At 42.0% G+C, this 18,029-nt stretch overlaps 1 protein-coding gene across 2 annotated transcripts in view; it reads left to right on the top strand.

Moving 5' to 3' along the window:
- Positions 1-18,029, top strand: part of atp8b1 (ATPase phospholipid transporting 8B1) — a 154,081-nt gene that overhangs the window by 113,490 nt on the left and 22,562 nt on the right. For both annotated transcript variants that reach the window (XM_078219950.1, XM_078219959.1), the window contains exons 16-22: positions 1,422-1,610; positions 2,126-2,238; positions 5,266-5,430; positions 7,113-7,224; positions 11,588-11,663; positions 14,958-15,081; positions 16,919-17,201. In XM_078219950.1, coding sequence (XP_078076076.1) covers positions 1,422-1,610; positions 2,126-2,238; positions 5,266-5,430; positions 7,113-7,224; positions 11,588-11,663; positions 14,958-15,081; positions 16,919-17,201 — 1,062 coding nt within the window. The remainder of the gene's footprint in view (positions 1-1,421; positions 1,611-2,125; positions 2,239-5,265; positions 5,431-7,112; positions 7,225-11,587; positions 11,664-14,957; positions 15,082-16,918; positions 17,202-18,029) is intronic.

The following is an 18,029-nucleotide window of genomic DNA, read 5'->3' as shown; positions in this document are numbered from 1 at the left end:
CAGTGACACCCAAGTCCCACGAATGAATAAAAGAAAAGTTTGTTTGGTATCAATACTTGGAAATACACATATTCAGAACACAAGCACCAATAGTATCTTTTGATTTTTTTTTCTATCACTGGTCCTTTTTGCTGAATTAAAATAATTGTGCCTATTCCTGATTTGCTGCATTCTTGCCATTTTTATGCTGTTGGAAGAAAGCAGTAACTGGGGATCCCACAATCCAGACAGCAATTGAGGAACCCACAATCCATTGCTGGTCTCACAGCTGGCAATGGAGTTAGAACATTGTCAGCCCAATGCTTTGACCCATGCTACCAGAGCGCATCTTGCTTGGAGTGATAGTGGTCAGAGTAATGACTTCAATGAGATTCCTGAGTTAGACCTTCTGGAATATGAGCTCCCTAATTAAGACCTGTTAAGGCTACCCAATGAGGGAGCTCTATAGAGACGTAATGTGGAGATCCGGGTCACCGGCACTTGGGATGAATACTCTGTACTGGGAAGTATCTGCCTGAGTATTACAAACCATTGTAAATAAATCAGTTTGGGTGAATGGACACCAGTCCCTCACCAGTTATTTCAGTCAGATCATACATTGATCCTTATAGAATTCCCTTTCTTCCCCCCCCCACTAATATTTCAAAGTGCCTCACATAAAATAAATTGCTTTTAAATTCAATGATTGTGCAACCTACCACATTTCATTGTATTGTATCCTTGGGTATCAAAAGGATCTGATTCACATGCTATAGTAACCAGTAAAACTATCCTCCGAGCCATTAATATTAGGCGAAAGTTCTCATTTGTTCATGAGCAAATTTCAGATAATTTGTGAGAGACTGAGCAATGTCAGTGGTAATGGGTGGGATTTTTCAGCCGCACTTGCCTCCCCCCCCCCCCCCCCCCCCTCCTGCCCCACAAGACCTAAAAATTCTGCCCGAGGTCAACAGACATTTGCAAGGTCCATGTCCCACCCGCTACCATTCCCGTGGCGGCTGGGACAGAAAAATTCCGCCCACTATCTCATTAGATGTTTCTTTCGAATGCTTTCAGATATAGTAAAGCACGAGAGGTGGGTTGGTTACAGAATCGGGCTTCCTTTCATAAAATTTATATTTTTGAAAGGAAGGAGTGATCTGCAAACAGAATTGTATTTTCTTTGGGCTTCCTCAACACATTCTGAAATGTTCAGTTCTGTCAAGTTGATGGGTAAAAATACCTCCATCACAGGAAAGAAAATTAGCACTGGGATCTATCCTGCTTTTTATTTGGTTCCCCGTCAGCTATTGGAACAGTGATGACAAACCTTGCTTACTTTGATTTTTATCAGTGAACTGAGGGGGGAATTGCTTTTTAAACTTGCTGTTGCAAACTTTAGACTACAGTTTGTCCACATTGTCTTTTGCAACCACAAACAGGGCAACTTGTATATCAAGCAGCTTCTCCAGATGAAGGGGCCCTTGTTACGGCAGCCAGGAATTTTGGGTTTGTCTTTGTTTCACGTACGCAAAGTGCCATTACAATCAGTGAACTTGACGTAAAAAGGACGTACCAAGTGCTCGCCATGTTAGACTTCAACAGCGACAGGAAGCGAATGTCCATCATTTGTAAGTGAAACATTTCTGCAGCTTTTGCTTTCACAACATGTATCCTCTAATCAAGCTATAAAATCATAGAATCCTACAGTGCAGAAGGAGGCCATTCGGTCTATCGTGTCTGCACCGACCACAATCCTACCGAGGCCCTATCCCCGTAACCCCATGCATTTACCCTAGCAAGTCCCCCTGACACTAAGGGCAATTTAGCATGGCTAATCCACCTAACCCGCACATCTTTGGACTGTGGGAGGAAACCGGAGCACCCAGAGAAATCCATGCAGACACGGGGAGAATGCGCAAACTCCACACAGACAGTGACCCAAGCTGGAAATTGAACCAGGGTCCCTGGCGCTGTGAGGCAGCAGTGCTAGCCACAGTGCCACCCTAAACACATTCCTTTTTTATATTGAAAGATTGGTCACTTATAGTCAGTTGATGAATAATAGCATTATAACTTCAATGCTTGGTTAAGTTTTAGTTTTGCTTAAGAGTTGCAAACTATTATCATTTTCATATGTTTTCAGTGAGAACACCAGAGGGTAAAATCAAACTCTATTGTAAAGGTGCTGATACAGTGATATATGAGAGATTAGATCCCAACAGTCCACATTCTGAGTCCACTGAAGAAGCTTTAAAGGTAAGCGAGAGACTTGCTACTGCTCGTGTTCGTTCTGCTGCATGTGTTTCTAATCTGTCGATCGTGAATAGAGCCCTAATTTTTCTTCCTGTTCAATTATTATAAGTTAATGTTGCAAGACTGTTTCAGAATTTTAGCGATTGTTTTTTGTTGTGGTTTAAGAATTTTGATTATTTTTGCATGGAAATGATCTGGAAATAATAATGGGTTGTAGCTTCCAAGCTCCCCATCATCACACTGGGGATATCCCAAAAATGCATTGGGGAACCCCATGCGGAAGTTCAAAGATTAGGGCTTGCACTGCAATTGCCCTTCACTGGGAACCAATCGAAAATGCTATTTACATCGCAAACATTGGATGGTTCTGGCTGTATTGCATAAATAGTTTCTCTGAAAAAAATCAGAATTAAAAGGGCAACATGGTGGCACAGTGCTGTCTGATTGCCAGGGACCCGGGTTCAATCCCAGCCTTGGGTGACTGGAGTTTGCAAATTCTTCCTGTGTCTGTGTGGGTTTCCTTCAGGTGCTCCGGTTTTCTCTCTCAGTGCAAAGATGTGTAGCTTAGGTGGATTGGTCATGCTAAATTGTCACTTAGTGTCCCAAGATGTGTAGGGAATTAGGGGAATTAGCATGGTGTATGTACGGGGTTACGAGAATGGGGTGTGGGGTGGGTCTGGGTAACTTGCTCTTTCGGAGAGTTGGTGTAGATTTGTTGCGCCCAATGGCCGCCTTCTCTCCTGTAAGTATTCTATTCTATAAAATCTATTCTAGCTATTGCAAAGCCAGACCCCGCCAACCCTGACATGACTGAACCCTCCCCCAAATCCTATCCACTTCAGTTAGGCACTTGCCTCCTCCCTGTCCTATCAATTTCACTGGACCTTGAAACTGAGCTGCTTTATGACAGCTCATGCTGTAACTTAGTGGGTAAGTCCTCCTTCAAATCAACTCTCCTGCATTTCGGTGCTGGGCTTTCGAGTCAGCTGTGTTGCCTGGATCTCGTCTGGTCAGAAGGTCAGGTGAGGGAGACACGGGAGATATTTTACAGCACGAAGTAGCATTCTAAAGCTGATTGCCATTCCAAGCAAGTTAAAGCCCAATGTATTCTGCAGCGTCCCATTCCATCACTTTTTATACCCATAGCCCCGTAAGTTTATTTCCTTCAAGTGGCCATCCAATTTCCTTGAAACCTTTGATTGTCTCTGCTTTCATGACCCTTATAGGCAGCAAATTCCAGATCACTCAGTGTAAAAAAAAAAGATCTTCCCCATGTCCACTACACCCTGCGTCTCTCGTACAAAAACTTAACTTGTGTCTCCTAGTTCATGAACCATTAGCAGGTAAAAGAAACTGATTTCTTTTGTCTGCCTTATCTACACTTGTCATTATTAGGTGCACCTCTGTCAAATTTTTGCCTCCGTTTCTTCAACCTCACATTGCAGCTAAAGTTCTTCATCCCTGAAACTAGACCACCTCTGCACGTCCGCAAGAAGGCTTGCATCATTCCTAAAGTGTCGCAGCTTGGTATGGCTCCTGCTCTATCCAAGACTGCAAAAAAAAACTACAAAGGGTTGTGAGCAAAGCCCAGTCCGTCGCTCAAACCAGCCTCCCATCCAGTGACTATCTACACTTCCCATTACCTCAGAAAAGCAGCCAGCATAATTAAGGACCCCACACACCCCGGACATACTCTCTTCCACCATTTTCCGTTGGGGGAAAAAGATACAAAAGTCTGAGGATACATACCAACCGACTCGAGAACAGCTTCTTCCCTGCTGCCATTTGAATGGACCTACCTCGCATTAAGTTGATCTTTCTCTACACCCGAGCTATGACTGTAAAATTACATTCTGCAATCTCTCCTTCTCCATGTATGCTATGCTTTGTCTATATAGTACGCAAGAAACAATTCTTTTCACTGTATACTAATACATGTGACAATAAATCCAATTAAATCAAAAAACCCTTTCATCCCCGGAATCAATCTGATGAACCTCTTCTGAAATGCCTGCAATGCCACCACATCCTTCCTCAAGTAAGGAGACCAAAACTGGACACAATACTCCAGATGTGGTTTCATCAACACCCTATACAATTGCACCAACACTGCTCTGCTTTTATAGTGTAGGTGGTCTTGCTTTAATTAAATTGTCCATCAGTTTGCCTTCCAGATGACACATGTATAAGGATCACAATATCTAACTGATTTCGCACTGCCTTTTCATTGTTTCATCCCTCGGGTTATGCTTTTGGATGTCTAGACTTTTTTTTGGGGGGGGGGGGGGGGGTGGAAATGAAAGCAAGCTCCTGATAGAGGGCTCACATAAAGCAGAAGCAAGTAACAATAACCCAAGAAAATAAGGAAGATCTGAAATTACAAGAGTTTCAGCCAGGCCTTTGTGTTAATTCCTTAGTTCCCCAAGATCTCAGATAAGAATTGTACCTGATCATAGGGGATTATGTATTGTCCCTTTTTCTCTCCACCCCTCTGCTGAACTGTTGGCACATGAATCATGCTGGCGCACATTTGCTGTGTCGCAGCATAAGACATGGCCTTCTGGAGGGAAGGAAATTGAAATGGGAAAACGAGAGCAAGCTTCTTTTGTAGATATTTCTAATGTCTAGAGTCATGAACTATGGGTTGAGCTAGTACTGGGCTAAAGCAGACACTTGGGATTTTCCAGCCCTTCCCGTCGGTGGGGTCTTTGGTCCCGCTAAACGTGGTGGATTCCCCAGTGGTGCAGCTGGCGAGCAACACAATGGCCATTTCGGCGGGAGAGGTGGCCAATGGCGAGCTGCCTCCGCCACTGGAAACCCTGTGGTGGGAAGGCCAGAAAATGCCAGAGTTGTCCTTGAGACCTCAGCGCCCTTGGAACCGGACAACCTGTCCTCTTGTCAGAACATACGAGAGCTTCTTTGCCAAAGTTCATGAATTTTCCTGCCCTTCTCTTCCACTTGAAGAAAGGAGCATTTTAGTTGAAAGTAAATGGTACAGACAGAAAATGGAGACGTGTTTGTGTTTCACAGGAATTTGCAGATGAAACACTCAGAACCTTGTGCCTATCGCACAAAGATATTAGTGAAGCAGAGTTTACAGTGTGGAATAAAAAATATAAAGCAGCCAGCGTTGCCACGAACAACCGTGAAGAAGCACTTGATAGTGTCTATGAAGAAATTGAAAAGAATTTGTTAGTATGTATAATTTTTAAATTTTGTTCTTTTATCTGTTTGACAGTCTTTGGTCTATAATGCTTTGATTGTTTTATCATTCAGACTGATTATCCTGTCTGGGTGGGAATGTTTTATAATATTATAGCTCAGTTTTGCTGCATCTAGTTTCTCTTTTTAAACTTTACTCTCACGCTCTTACTGAAATATTTCGTGTTCAAAATTCTCTAACTCAAAATAGGCGAGAGAGAACATTTTATAGGATGAACCTATAATAAGTATGATGGAGAATGTTTGCCTTTCTGGTCGTTTTGGTCTGTTTCAAACTTTACAAGTGCTTCTTTATAGCTGTATGGGAGGTGGGGCAGCAGATACTTTAGCTTGGGTTCATCTGATCATATTAGAACAAAGAACAAAGAACAATACAGCACAGGAACAGGCCCTTCGGCCCTCCAAGCCCGCGCCGCTCCCCGGTCCAGGATTGAATCCTGAATCGAGGATCCCCGCCCAATTTTCCAGCCTATCTACATACCAATATCCTATCCACCGAGCTGTCCCTCACAGCTACGATGCTTTGTTCATCACAACCTATTAACTCACCCCCACCCCCCCATTCCAGACCATGTGATCTCCAGGGAGAGGCGAAAACCCAGAGTGAAAACCCCAGGGCCAATATGGGGAAAAAAAATCTGGGAAATTCCTCTCCGACCCCCTGAGGCGATCGAAACGAGTCCAGGAGATCACAATGGCCCTGATCGGAAAATGCTTCCCAACCCTAGTCATTTCCACTTCCACGAACACCATATTGATCCGATTATTGGTGTAAATAAGATTCGATTGAATGGCATCCCTGTTGCACAAGTTCATAAATGTGGCTTTTTGTGTGGATCAGGCTCTCCTTGAATCTAAAGAATGAGGGCGGTAGATTTTTTTTATTCACGCCATTAGTCAGCAGAATCATAGTGGTAGTGGTATGAGTACTGTACTTCTCTATTTGAGTCATTTCATTCAGGAAATGAAAGGCAGAAATTTAAACGGCTTTCTATTTTCACTCCATGAATTTTTATTTAACTCATTCATGGGACATTGGGCGTAGCTGGCTAGCCAGTATTTATTGTCCATCCCTAGTTGCCCTTGAGAAGGTGACGGTGAGCTGCCTTCTTGAAACATTGCAGTCCACGTTCTGTGTGTTGACCCATGATTGTTGGTGCAATTCCCAGTCAGGGAATTCCAGGCCTTTGACCTCAATGAAATTCAATTTCCTCTTTTTTTTTTGTAGTATTCTTACTCATTTGCAAGCTACTTGTTCTCCTTTTTGTTTCTAGTGGATGAACGTGTCATTTAAAATAGGAGTGCTTGAAATTTTCTAAGTCCATACTTATGAGAGTCACTAATAAATCCAGTAAGAAATTCGGGGGGACCGTAACCCAGAGTGTGGATAGAATTTGCAAGTTGTTTTTGAAGCAACTAGCTGAGGAGCATTTCAGATAGATACATGAGGGAGAGAGGAATGGAAGTGTTATGTTCATAGCAGGGGAGGGACTTCATGCAACTTGAAGACAGGTGTAGGCAATGTCAGTCCAATGGACTATCTGTGATACCATGTCTTAAGCACTTGTATGCTGATATCCAGTTGCGCAATTTAAGTGTCTTTATATTTGTGCTTCCTTTTCCAACATGACATTCACACTTATTATCTACTCCAGCTTCTTGGAGCAACTGCTATAGAGGATAAACTTCAGGATGGTGTTTCAGAGACAATTGAAACCCTTAAAAGAGGAGATATAAAAATCTGGGTTCTAACAGGAGACAAAAAAGGTAACTAGCCATTGTAATTGCATGTTAATAATGATAACTACAGCTTCAACCACCACTCGTTGGAAATCTCAAGAACTTAAAGGTTGGAGGGGACTTAGTACTGAAATGACTTGGGTGTAAAGTTTAACCTTTTAGAACTTGGGCTCAAGTTGGCCAAGATTGATTTAAATAATACCTCTCTGCTGGCTTGAGGGATTTAAGGTTTTTATTTGGCCAGTTTCATCCCAGTTCTCTAGCAACTTGGCAACGATTAACACTAGACTGGCAATCTCATTCAGGGAGGTCACCGAATTGCTGGTAATGGAAAGGAATCACTGTGATGAACAGATGCTCATCTCGATGTGGGCAGAGGGATCTGGTCAAAGTTGATGGCAGAAGGCTTTATTTTACTCCAGATTGGACATGGCAACCCAGGATGCTGACACTAGTTAGCTGAAATAGAACACTACCTGCTCTAAAATAAATTTTTTGACCAAAGAAAATCAGGGAATTTCTACAAGCCAATTGAAAACACAATAAATAGGAACAGAAGTAGGCCACGTGGCCCATCAAGCCTGCTCTGCCATTCAAGGCAATCATAGCCAATCTTGGGCTTCAACTCCACTTCCCTGCCTGCTCTCCGTATTGCTTTATTTCCCCCAGGACCAAAAATCTTTCCATAAATTTTATTTAAGCAAAGTGTTTGAGAATGAGAAATAATCATCTTTGTGTCTGGTATGGTGAAGTTTGAAAGAAGTTCCCAAATAAAACACTGGCCCTTGGAAATTTGGAGTGATGATCTGTACATAAGTATCGCAGGCATGCACAGTGATTTGTTTTTGCCGGACTAGCGAGGAGCCAGCATCATCTCTAGATCTTCCAGTCCTTCGTTGTAAGCAGTTACTAGTATCACATTGTTACCAAGATTCAACCATGCCTTTCAAGCGGTTATTGGATAGGCACATGGAGCACACCAGATTGATAGGGAGTGGGATAGCTTGATCTTGGTTTCGGACAAAGCTCGGCACAACATCAAGGGCCGAAGGGCCTGTGCTGTGTTGTACTGTTCTATGTTCTATGCCCTTAGTCAACAATTTACACCCTGCATTCTTGTCAGATGAGATTTTTTCCACTTTGGACCAAAAATGGCCAAACAAAAGAAGCTTCTGATTTATTAGATGAGACACCTAAACTATGTTACACATATAATACTGTTATATAATTTTAAGAAGCAGTGCACCAGTGAGTCCCTCGCACTGAGTTCTTATTGCATCATTTTCAGGTCTGCACAGTGTGGTGCAAATAACTTAACTTTTCTGGCTTTTTTCTCATCCCTAACTGGCAAAGATATCTGTCTTAATTCTGGGAATGGCAGTGTGGTTCAGCCACCCAACCCTATGCTGTCACCATTGATTGCTGGCACATCCATCCTTGCAGCACACAGTCAATTGTAAAGCAAACAGATTTTTCGCCAGCTGTTGAGATGATTCTTAACTGCCAGTAAAACGGACTTTTTTCTCCATCTGCAAGAACTTTATAACCACTCAATGAAAGTTATTCAAAGAAAATTGAAATGTGTTTGTTTTTTGGTGACCTCATTCTTGTTTTCTGCTAGTTGACCTCTGGAGATTTAATTTTGAATTCTTGAAGATTTGGACAAATCTGGAAGGTTATTGAACCTACTCCTGGGCAAGCAATCTCCTGGGTTGTCCCTGACAAAACCATGTTCTCCTAATGGACATGTTGCATGGCATTTAATGTCCTCTGCTGAGATAGGTTTGCCAAGATGTGTTGGGGGTGGGGGAGGGAGACTTGTAATTTGGTGAAAGGGTGCACTGCTGAAGATCCCACCACCTTTCTGCCTCAATTAAATCTTGTGCAGGAAGGCTTATGATGACCTTTCTACCCCAATGCTTATTGAGGCCCTTAGGTGGGCAATTAAAGCCCACTAAAGAGCCTCATCGTGTGGTTGCAACCAGCAGCTGGTAGAGAAACCCAAAAGCACACTCTGTCGGGATGGGGGTTGCAGGGGCTGTCCTCATTCAAAGGCACTTAGTATCTGATTTAGGGACCAGTGTTGAAAAGGAGTTGTGCCCTAATAGCTACCCCGTTGTTTCCTTCGTAGCCAATGACTCCAATTCTGCCCTTGTTGTGGCTTGAGGCCCTTGCTGATTCTTGCTCCCCTGGTGCTGTTGATGCCACTGAGGAGCTGCCAAGCCTCTGATTGCTAAGCAGCTCTTGGTGGTTGGGGGACACGGGGGAAGGAAGGACAGGATTTCTCCCTTTGGGGTCTCTGGTCCTGGAGAAGGTTTAACCTGGCCACTTAAATGCCTGACTGGCACATAATATAAAGCGCCTTCCCCAAAGGAGGTGACATTCCAGCTGGCAGGAAGAACCCCATTGCCTGGATAAAATTCTTTGCCCTGACTGCTTCAAGATGAGCAGACCATTCCAATTCACTCTCTAACCCATGCAAATCAGTTGCTACACTGCTACTTTAGAGGTGTCATGGTGCTTTCTTTAGTGGTGATAGAGGTCTAGAGACAGAGGGAGATGAGGGGTTTGCCTTGATCCCAGATGCGATGCTCAATTTCTTGTTATTGATATGAGCTTTGAGGAAAGAGTGCAGATTCAGCTGTTACTGCCACTACGTGAATTTTCGAGAATTGGGTCACAGTAGTCAGTTGGTTTTCCCCCAGAACACCACATGATTGCACAATGTTATTAAAGATGAAACTGAAAATAATCCAAGAGTCTCAGTAGCTACAGCTAGTTGTGTGTACCACAGTGCAAAATAGCAATCATAGAATCATAGAGGTTTACAGCATGGAAACAGGCCCTTCAGCCCAACTTGTCCATGCCACCCTTTTTTTTTGAATGACTAAGGTAGTCCCAATTGCTCATGTTTGGCCCATATTCCTCAATAGCCATCTTGCCCATGTAACTGTCTAAACGCTTTTTAAAAGACAAAATTGTGCCCACCTCTACTACTACTTCTGGCAGCTTGTTCCAGACACTCACCACCCTGTGTGTGGAAAAAATTGCCCTTCTGGACCCGTTTGTATTTCTCTTCTCTCACCTTAAACCTCTGCCCTCTAGTTTTAGACTCCTTTACCTTTGGGAAAAGATATTGACTATCTAGCTGATCATGTGCCCCTCATTATTTTATAGACCTCTATAAGATCACCCCTAAGCCTCCTCTGCTCCAGAGAAAAAAGTCACAGTCTATCCAACCTCTCCTTATAATTCAAGCCATCAAGTCCTGGTAGCATCCTAGTAAATCTCTTGTGCACTCTTTCTCATTTAATAATATCCTTTTATATAATAGAATTCCTTAATGGAAGTCAAAATCTGAGATGTGGCATTATGCAACGTTGTTAAACTGTGTGGAGGAATGAGAAAAATTTGTAGTAAAAATTGATTAATTATTAGTTCACAAAATATTTACTACATGGAATAAACTTCCAGATAAAATAGTAGAGATGAAATTGTAGAATAGTTTAAGAGCCAATTAGAAGCTGCAGTTATTAGGAATTATAATGGGCCAGCTTTATTGCTGTTATGGATCAGTGAACAAAAGTAAGTGAATGGTCTTAATTTAAACTAACATTTTAAAGATTTTTGAATTTGTTGCCTATTTGAGCTTTTTATATAGTGTTACGTATGTTCCTTTCACCTCTGGATTTTGGGTTAAATTCAATATGACTGACGACATAAAAGTCTTGACTGTTGGCTGCTTCTAGGCTCTTAATGAAAAGTATTTGGGCTGTTATAGCTGGTACAGTACAGAATTTTACATAATTTGACATGCGGTTTTAATCTGGCTAAGAAAGATTCACGGGCTGCGATGCTTCTCCATGCTTTCGATTCTAAAAATGTACCTTTTTGAGGACAGGATTTGGGAATGGTTATTCTCCTCTGATCTGAAGTAATTTTTAATCTGAATTGTTTGCAAGTGACAGCAGGCTACAAATTTAGGATTTTGCATCAGTTGCACTCTGCTTTGATGAACATCATTTAAAAAAAAAATCTTGATCTATTGCTCGTGATTAGCATTGCTGCCTCTCAGCGCCAGGGACCCGGGTTCAATTCCCAGCTTGGGTCTATGCAGAGTCTGCACTTTCTCCCCGTGTCTGTGTGGGTTTTCTCTGGCTGCTCCGGTTTCCTCCCACAGTTTTGAAAGACGTGCTGGTTAGGTGCATTGGTCATGCTAAATTCTCCCTTGGTGTACCTGAGCAGGTGCCAGAGTGTGGTGACTAGGGGATTCTCACAGTAACTTCATTACAATATTAATGTAAGCCTACTTGTGACACTAATAAATAAACATTAAAAACTTTGTGCAAATTTGTGACCTAATAAAAGCTGTTTTATTTTCTTCAACTAGAAACTGCTGAAAACATTGGTTTTTCCTGTAGTTTACTAACTAATGAAATGACTCTTTATGATGGAGAGCAAATCAAGTGAGTACTTTTAACTCTTTATCACACAACAAGCTTGCATCTTTCACAACCTCGGTCTCCAATATGCTTTACAACCAATGAAGTGCATTTGAAGTGTGGACAGTTATAATGTAGAAAACGCAGCAATCAATTTGCAAACAGCAAGGTCCCACTAAAAGTAATATAAATGACTACATTTTTAGAGAAAATGTCGCTAAAGTTATAAATATTAGTCATAATATTCTTCTTATCATGCCATCAGATGTTTGCATTCACGTTAGAAAGCAAAAGGAACCTTGATTGTGTCTTTTTGGAGGTAGTCTTTTTGGGGGTGAGGAGGCAGAAGGGGGAGAAAAGTCATTTAATGCTGCACACCTTCTTAGATTTGATTTATTATTGTCACATGTATAAGCTCAGACCGCAATCACAATCTGTGCTCATATGCTTTCAGTGCTGAATGGAAGTTTCAAGCCAGATGACTTGTTCAATTGTCTGGAATGGATCTTACCCATAACTTTCTAATGTAGAGGCCAAAGGGCTGGCACCTTAGTTTCTATATAATTAAAATGTTTACTCGATTGATACCTGAAATGAGCATGTTGTCTTATGAGGTAAGGTTGGACAGGCTGGGCTTGTTTCCACTGGAGTTTAGAAGAGTGAGGAATGACTCAATTGAAGTATCTAAGATTCTGAACCATATTGACAAGGTGGATGTGGAAAGGATGTTATCTCTTGTGGGTGAGTCCAGAACTAAGAGGCACTGTTGTAAAATAAGAGGTCTCCATTTTAGGACCGAGACGAGGAGAATTATTTTCTTGAGGTTGTGCAATTTTGGAATTCTCTGCCTCGAAAGGCAGTGGAAGCAGGGTCACTGAATATTTTTAAGACAGAGGTTGATAGATTCTTGTTAGGCAAGGGAATCAAAGAATATCAGGGTAGAAGGAAATGTGGAACTTGAAACACGAGCTGATCCACAATGATCTTATTGAATGGTGGGAGCAGGCTTGAGGGGTGTAATGGCTTACTTCTGTCCCTATTTCATTTTGATTTTTTGATTTGATTTTATTATTGTCATGTGTATTAGCATACAGTGAAAAGTATTGTTTCTTGCATGCTATATGGACAAAGCATATCGTTCATAGAGAAGGAAACAAGAGGGTGCAGAATGTAGTAGCTAAGGTGTAGAGAAAGATCAACTTAATGCAAGGTAGGTCCATTCAGACATATGTTGGCAGCAGGGAAGAAGCTGTTCTTGAGTCGGTTGGTACGTGACCTCAGACTTTTGTATCTTTTTCCCGAAGGTGGAAGAGAGAATTCCTGGGGTGGGTGGGGTGGGGTGGGGTCCTTAATTATGCTGGCTGCTTTGCTGAGGCAGCAGGAAGTGTAGACAGAGTCAATGGATGGGAGGCTGGTTTGCGTGATGGATTGGGCTACATTCATGACCTTTTGTAGTTTCTTGCGGTCTTGGGCAGAGCAGTAGCCATACCAAGCTATGATACAACCAGAAAGAATGCTTTCTATGGTATATCTGTAAAAGTTGGTGAGAGTCATAGCTGACATGCCAAATTTCCTTAGGCTTCTGAGAAAGTAGAGGTGTTGGTGGGCTTTCTTAACTATAGTGTCAGTATGGGGGGACCAGGACATGTTGGTGACCTGAACACCTAAACACCTGAAGCTTTCTTCCATTTCTACTTCATTCCTTTGACGTAGACAGGGGCATGTTCTCCTCTATGCTTCCTGAAGTCGATGACAATCTCCTTTTTGTTGACATTGAGGGAGAGATTATTGTCACCGCACCAGTTCACCAGATTCTCTATCTCATTCCTGTACTCTGTCTCATCACTGTTTGCGATCCGACCCACTACGGTGGTGTCGTCAGCAAACTTGAAAAGCGGGTTGGAGGGGAATTTGGCCCCACAGTCATGGGTATATAAGGAGTATTGTAGGGGGCTGAGAACACAGCCTTGTGGGGCACTGATGTTGAGGAGGATCGTGGAGCAGGTGGTGTTGCCTATCCTTATTGATTGTGGTCTGTGGGCTAGGAAGTTCAGGATTCGGTCACAGAGGGAGGATCTGAGGCCCAGGCCATGGAGTTTGGAGATGAATTTCGTAGGAATAATGGTGTTGAAGGCTGAGCTGTGGTCAATAAATTGGAGTCTGACATTGGTGTCTTTGTGATCTAGGTTGTTCATTTGTGGAAAATATTATTTACATACCTTAATACATTGAAACCAAGAGCATCTGAATCAATCTCCTGAAGAATTTTATGTAAACCTAGTTTCAACTTAGTATTTGCTGGTTGCCTCTTTATATGTAATTAAAAAAACAGCTGTCTTCCACCCAAGTTACTGGGCAGAATGCATTACAAATGTCATGTTTCGCAAGTATGTGCAGCTTCACTTTGAAAATTGAAATTTAGTTCTTTTAAAAACAGTGAAAACTGAACAGCCCAGCAGTACCAGTCAAGTCTGCTGCTTTGATGATGTTGAGTTTCCTGAGTATGTTGTGCCTCAAATTTGTTGTTTCTTCAGAAGAGAGATTAATTTGCCAGTAACCAATGGAAAGAACAGTGGGACAAGATGCCATGTGTTAAGACTTTTACTGCAACAAATGAACTAAAATTAACACACATCAAATGTTAATTAACAGGCAATCAATATGTTAAACAAATGAAGAAGATTAGTTTTGCATTAACCAACAAAACTGAAATATATCTTGTGAAACCTGCTCACTGTATGCCACAGTTCAGAAAGATGTGTAATATTACAAGAACTCTTTCTGGTCACTCCCAGTTCTCCAGTTTCTCCTATTCATGTCACACCAGATGGAAACATCCTTTGACAACGATTCCATTCATTCTTTGCATTTCTAGATCTGATTATCCCCAGCAAAGCATGACTCAGTGACCCTCTAATCCTTAAATCTCCAAGAGCCCCATCTGTCTGTTCCCTTTCATCTGGACAGGAATCAAACCCTCATCAGCATCCTGCTTGGTTGGTGGCACAAAAATAATCCACATGCTTCCCCACTGCAGTAACTTCTTTGTCTCCCTCACTTAAAACAACAGCTGTCCTTCCTCTGCTTGGAACTTTGTAAAGTTGTTAATATCAGGTTTCTGTTTGAGTTTCTGTCCCCATGGAAGCCATAGCACATGGGCATGATTTCAAGTGGATGTTTGTCCAGACTTCTCTGTTTGCTGGGTTAACGGTGCATCTCAATGGATAACAGTCTTGGAAAGTTCAGCATTTAGGACACTAAATATCAGAATTGTCCAATTCAATGTGATTCTTAAGATTTGTTGAATTGATCTTTCAGCGACATGCTAAACACTATGCAAAGTAACAGGACCAAAATAGCAGCAGGAGAAGCTAACTCTTCCACCAACAATATCTTCCTTCCTAATGAAAAACCCGCAATGATCATCACCGGTTCTTGGCTGGTATGTAATAAATGTGTGTTATGTTTTATATATTTAGAAAGTTAAAATCTAACCTAGTAAATGGTAGGCAGTATAAATCTGGGCTCAATTCCAGCCCACGCAGGCATAGTCGAGGTGGTGGAGAGGGGTCGTGCAATGCCAACTTAATCCGCTAATCCAGGAACTCACTCAATCGAGTGTAATGTTGGTTTCATACCCCACCTGATTTTATTTTCAATTGAAGTCAATAGAGAATAATATTGGGAGAAGTAATTACCTAGCATTCAAAAAGATCCCATTGGTTTCTCACTCAGCACATTGTATTAAAATTATACCCGTTGTGTTACCACTGAACATGTGAAGCATTTTCCAAGAAGCACCAACTCTTCCCTTGTAATACCACACTCTTCCCTGGAGCCAAGTAAATGAAATTCTAAATGGAGACAGAGGGATGCTTCAATTCAGTCTGGATGATTTACCCAGTGTGTCCTCCTTGGGTGATGTGATGCTGGGAGGTGAGTTTGGCTCTGAGCTAATTTGAACAAGGTTGTCTCTTGCATGTGATGGACTATCTCCACACGCCAGCTCTGTTGTAGCGGGAGAATGAAACCTTCTCCACATTAGTGCCAGTTTCTGTAGATTTCTATTTCTGAGGATATGACATCTCAAACTGGTAACACATTGGTGACTCCTTCCCTTACAATCTAATTCCTATTCCTCAGACCACAACTGTGTCAAGGATAAGGAAGGATGAGTATATTCCTGAGTGCCTCTTTCCAATAAACCTCAATTCCCTTCAAAATCTCCAATCTCTATATTCAATATGATGGGTTTTCTATCCGGAAGATTAGATTATAAGTGTATAAAAGTTGTGCTACAATTTTGCAAACCTTAGGCTAGACGAGCTGTACTGTGCACTACTCCTTGGGTTCTATTGGCTTTTGATGGTTTGCAGCATAGTTTGGACAAAATGATACCTAGACTACAAGGTTTAAATTACAAAGTGAGATTTCACAAACTAGGGTTTTATTTGCTGGAAGTCAGAAGGTTAAGGGATGATTTTATTGAAGTTCATAATAAGGCGAGTAGCTGGAGAGAAGCCATTTTAGTTTATTTTTAAGTTTATTTATTAGTGTCACAAGTCGGCTTACATTAACACTGCAATGAAGTTACTGTGAAAATCCCGTAGTTGCCACACTCCGGTGCCTGTTCGGGTACACTGAGGGAGGATTTAGCATGGCCAATGCACCTAACCAGCATGTCTTTTGGACTGTGGGAAGGAACCGGAGCACCCAGAGGAAATCCATGCAGACGCAGGGAGAACATGCAGACTCCGCACAGACAGTGACCCAATTCAGGAATCAAACCTAGGTCCCTGGTGCTGAGGCTGCTGTGCTCCAATGTGTGACCTTGCCGCCCAATCATTTCCACTGATTGGAGAATCCAGTACTAGGCTACATAGCCCAAAGGATTGAGACAAGCCTTTCACGAGTGAAGTTGGGAAACATTTCGATGTACAGAGAGTAGAACTTTAGGAAGTTTCTTTTTGCAAACAGCAATGGTCACATGTTAATTTTCATTCTGAGATTAGTAGATTTTTGGTTACAAAAGAATACTGGACGGGATTCTCCAATCTCATTCACCCTACCACTGCTGCCAGCAAGAATTTGGCTCTCAGTCAAAACTCCATTCACAGAAGCAGGACTGGAGAATCCCAGTCAGGGCGAGGTCAGAGAATTCCAGCCACTACAGAAAAAAAGGCAAAGGTGGATTTGGGCCACAGTTCAGCTGCAATCTCATTGAGGGGATAAATGACCTCCTCCTTTTCCCATGTTCCAACGGTGCACTTGTTTTCCAGAATGAAATACTCAGAGAGAAGAAAAGGAGGAAAAAGAAATGGTTCAGGCGACCAAAAACCAAGCATGAGAAGAAGATGCAAATAGAAAAGGATCAGAAAGATGAAGCCATTAAAGAAAGGCGACAGAAAGACTTTGTGGATTTAGCCTGCCAGTGCACTGCCGTAGTCTGCTGTCGTGTCACTCCCAAACAGAAAGCCATGGTGGTGAGCCTGGTGAAAAAATACAAGAAAGCTATTACTCTTGCAATTGGAGATGGTGCTAATGATGTTAACATGATTAAAAGTAAGTGGAAGGAGGGTTGTTAGTTTCAAGATCTCTTGTCAAGCTATTTTCCTTTTGGTTTCTTTTTGCAAGGTCCTAAGCAAGAAAGGTTCTTCAGGTTAAATGGAATTTTAGCAGGGGGAGAAAGAAAACCGAGCTGCTATATTATTGATTTCTATTTTGAACCAGTGCTTCCGTAGGCTTGGTCAGAGGCCTTGTGGAAGCATCCCTATCTCTAGGCCGGGAGCATCCCTATGTCTCGGCCGGAAGCATCCCTACCTCCAGGCCGGAAGCTCCAGGTTCTTAACCAATGACACGAAAGCCTTCATAACGTGATTTAATGGGCTGATAATCAGCTCAGGAATCCTTCTACCACTTCCCTAATATTCCCCAAAGGAACAAAAGTGCATGTGAAGGTGCACTTAAGAAATTAAAAATTTGATTTGTTACAAAATTAATTTAAGAAATGATTGCAAACTGGAAAAGGTTATCTCATGCTTTCTTTTTGTTTTAAAATAGCATGAGTATGATTTAAAAATATGATATTCCAGGGGCTTTACACATTACATAATGCATGATAATCATTATTGGTACTGCATCCTAATGGGATCTGTTTAAGTTACTTCAGGGGAAAATAAATTGCTTTGTTTTTAACTGAAGTATTGGGTTGGAGCTTTGCTGCAGAACATCACCGAAGTTGAAAAGCTTAGGAAGAAAGACTCCATTGTGAGTTAAAGATGGGTGGGAGGGAGTTTCACACAGTACTCGAAGACATTGCGCATTCTTGTAGGACCCTTCAGTTTCTGACTGGCAGGAGTACTGTTTTGAAAATTCCCAGGTGAATCGAGT

Source organism: Mustelus asterias, chromosome 1, assembly GCF_964213995.1.
Source record: "Mustelus asterias chromosome 1, sMusAst1.hap1.1, whole genome shotgun sequence".
Taxonomy (NCBI): domain Eukaryota; kingdom Metazoa; phylum Chordata; class Chondrichthyes; order Carcharhiniformes; family Triakidae; genus Mustelus; species Mustelus asterias.
This window is presented reverse-complemented; position numbering and strand designations above follow the sequence as displayed.